At 36.4% G+C, this 1,231-nt stretch overlaps 2 protein-coding genes across 2 annotated transcripts in view; both read right to left on the bottom strand.

Annotated features, from left to right (window-relative positions):
- Positions 1–261, bottom strand: part of LOC105824016 (protocadherin alpha-11) — a gene marked incomplete at its 3' end in the record, with an annotated part of 6,585 nt that extends 6,324 nt beyond the window's left edge. The window contains exon 1 of the mRNA XM_012661351.1: positions 4–261. Coding sequence (XP_012516805.1) covers positions 4–254 — 251 coding nt within the window. The remainder of the gene's footprint in view (positions 1–3) is intronic.
- LOC105824017 (protocadherin alpha-13) overlaps positions 1–1,231 on the bottom strand; it is a gene marked incomplete at its 3' end in the record, with an annotated part of 46,405 nt that overhangs the window by 31,701 nt on the left and 13,473 nt on the right. The window lies entirely within an intron of this gene.

Here is a 1,231-nt window from a genome sequence, read left to right on the forward strand (position 1 = left end):
AACAAAATGCCATTCTGCAGATTCACCTCCAGAAGGTCCGCTCGGCCTTTGGACGCCACCCGGAACAGGCGCGGCACCAGCTCCGCCAGCTCCAGTCCCAGGTCCTGCGCGATGCGGCCCACGAAGGTACCGTGTTTGGCCTCTTCGGGGACCGAGTAGTGGAGCTGGCCGCTCCCCTCCTCCAGGAATGCAAGGAGCAGAAGCGAGAGCAATAGTCGCGGAGCCCCCAATCCCCTTCTCTGAAAACCGAACATCGCATACGAAATTGGCTTCCAAAATAAGATTTTTTCCACTTACAGTCCCAGATATTTCAGCTTCAGGTTAAAAATCTCGCTGAATTTTTTAAAAGTTTTCAAGGATCCTCTAACAGTAGCATCCGGCATGATCGACTCGCTTTGTATGGGGAATGCCTGACTGTTAGACCAACCTAGCAATGAACTCTTTCCACCAAGCAAAGAGCGACACCTTGCGCCTAAAATTGTGAGTACTGTGCACTACATTCACCACCATAAAACTTCATGTTTTGTTTTTTTCCCTAAATAATATTTCCAAAGTGCTTATGTATGGAACATTCACATTTGAAGTCATATCGAAACCGAATATATGCGGAAATGGTATTTTATTTTTGACTAACATCAACTTTGAATTCTTGTTTCTATATTTGATTTAGTTATAAAATTGTTCATTTACTTATCTAAATACATATGTGTGTATATATAGAGATAGAGAATTCAATTATTTAGGTAGCTTATGAAAAACTAGAGTTAAACATTTCCTGAAAACGTTGTTCCTCATTTAAAAATATTATCGAATTTGAATTGTTTTACTTTCAGTCTCTCTTGTTACTTTTGCTGCTAGGAAACTCAAAGAAAATTTTGAAGTTTTATAATAACAACTCTTTAGTCTTTATGTTCTGCGCACTGTATTCTTATATATGTGGACTTGCCTTTTCATAATCTATTTTCTTTAGTTCTGATTCTTTACATATCTATTTTCTTTAATACTGATTCTTTACTATTATTCATAGTTAATTGTCTTCTGGTTACAAGTGACTTTATATCTGTTGCAGAACAATAAGAAAACAAATATTATATTTTCAAATTTGGTAGTTTAAAATAGAATTCACAAAGGAAAAGTATTCTTATGTGGACTTGCCTTTTCATAATCTATTTTCTTTAGTTCTGATTCTTTACATATCTATTTTCTTTAGTACTGATTCTTTACTATTATT

This window comes from Propithecus coquereli, unplaced genomic scaffold (assembly GCF_000956105.1).
Source record: "Propithecus coquereli isolate 6110/MARCELLA unplaced genomic scaffold, Pcoq_1.0 Scaffold709, whole genome shotgun sequence".
Taxonomy (NCBI): domain Eukaryota; kingdom Metazoa; phylum Chordata; class Mammalia; order Primates; family Indriidae; genus Propithecus; species Propithecus coquereli.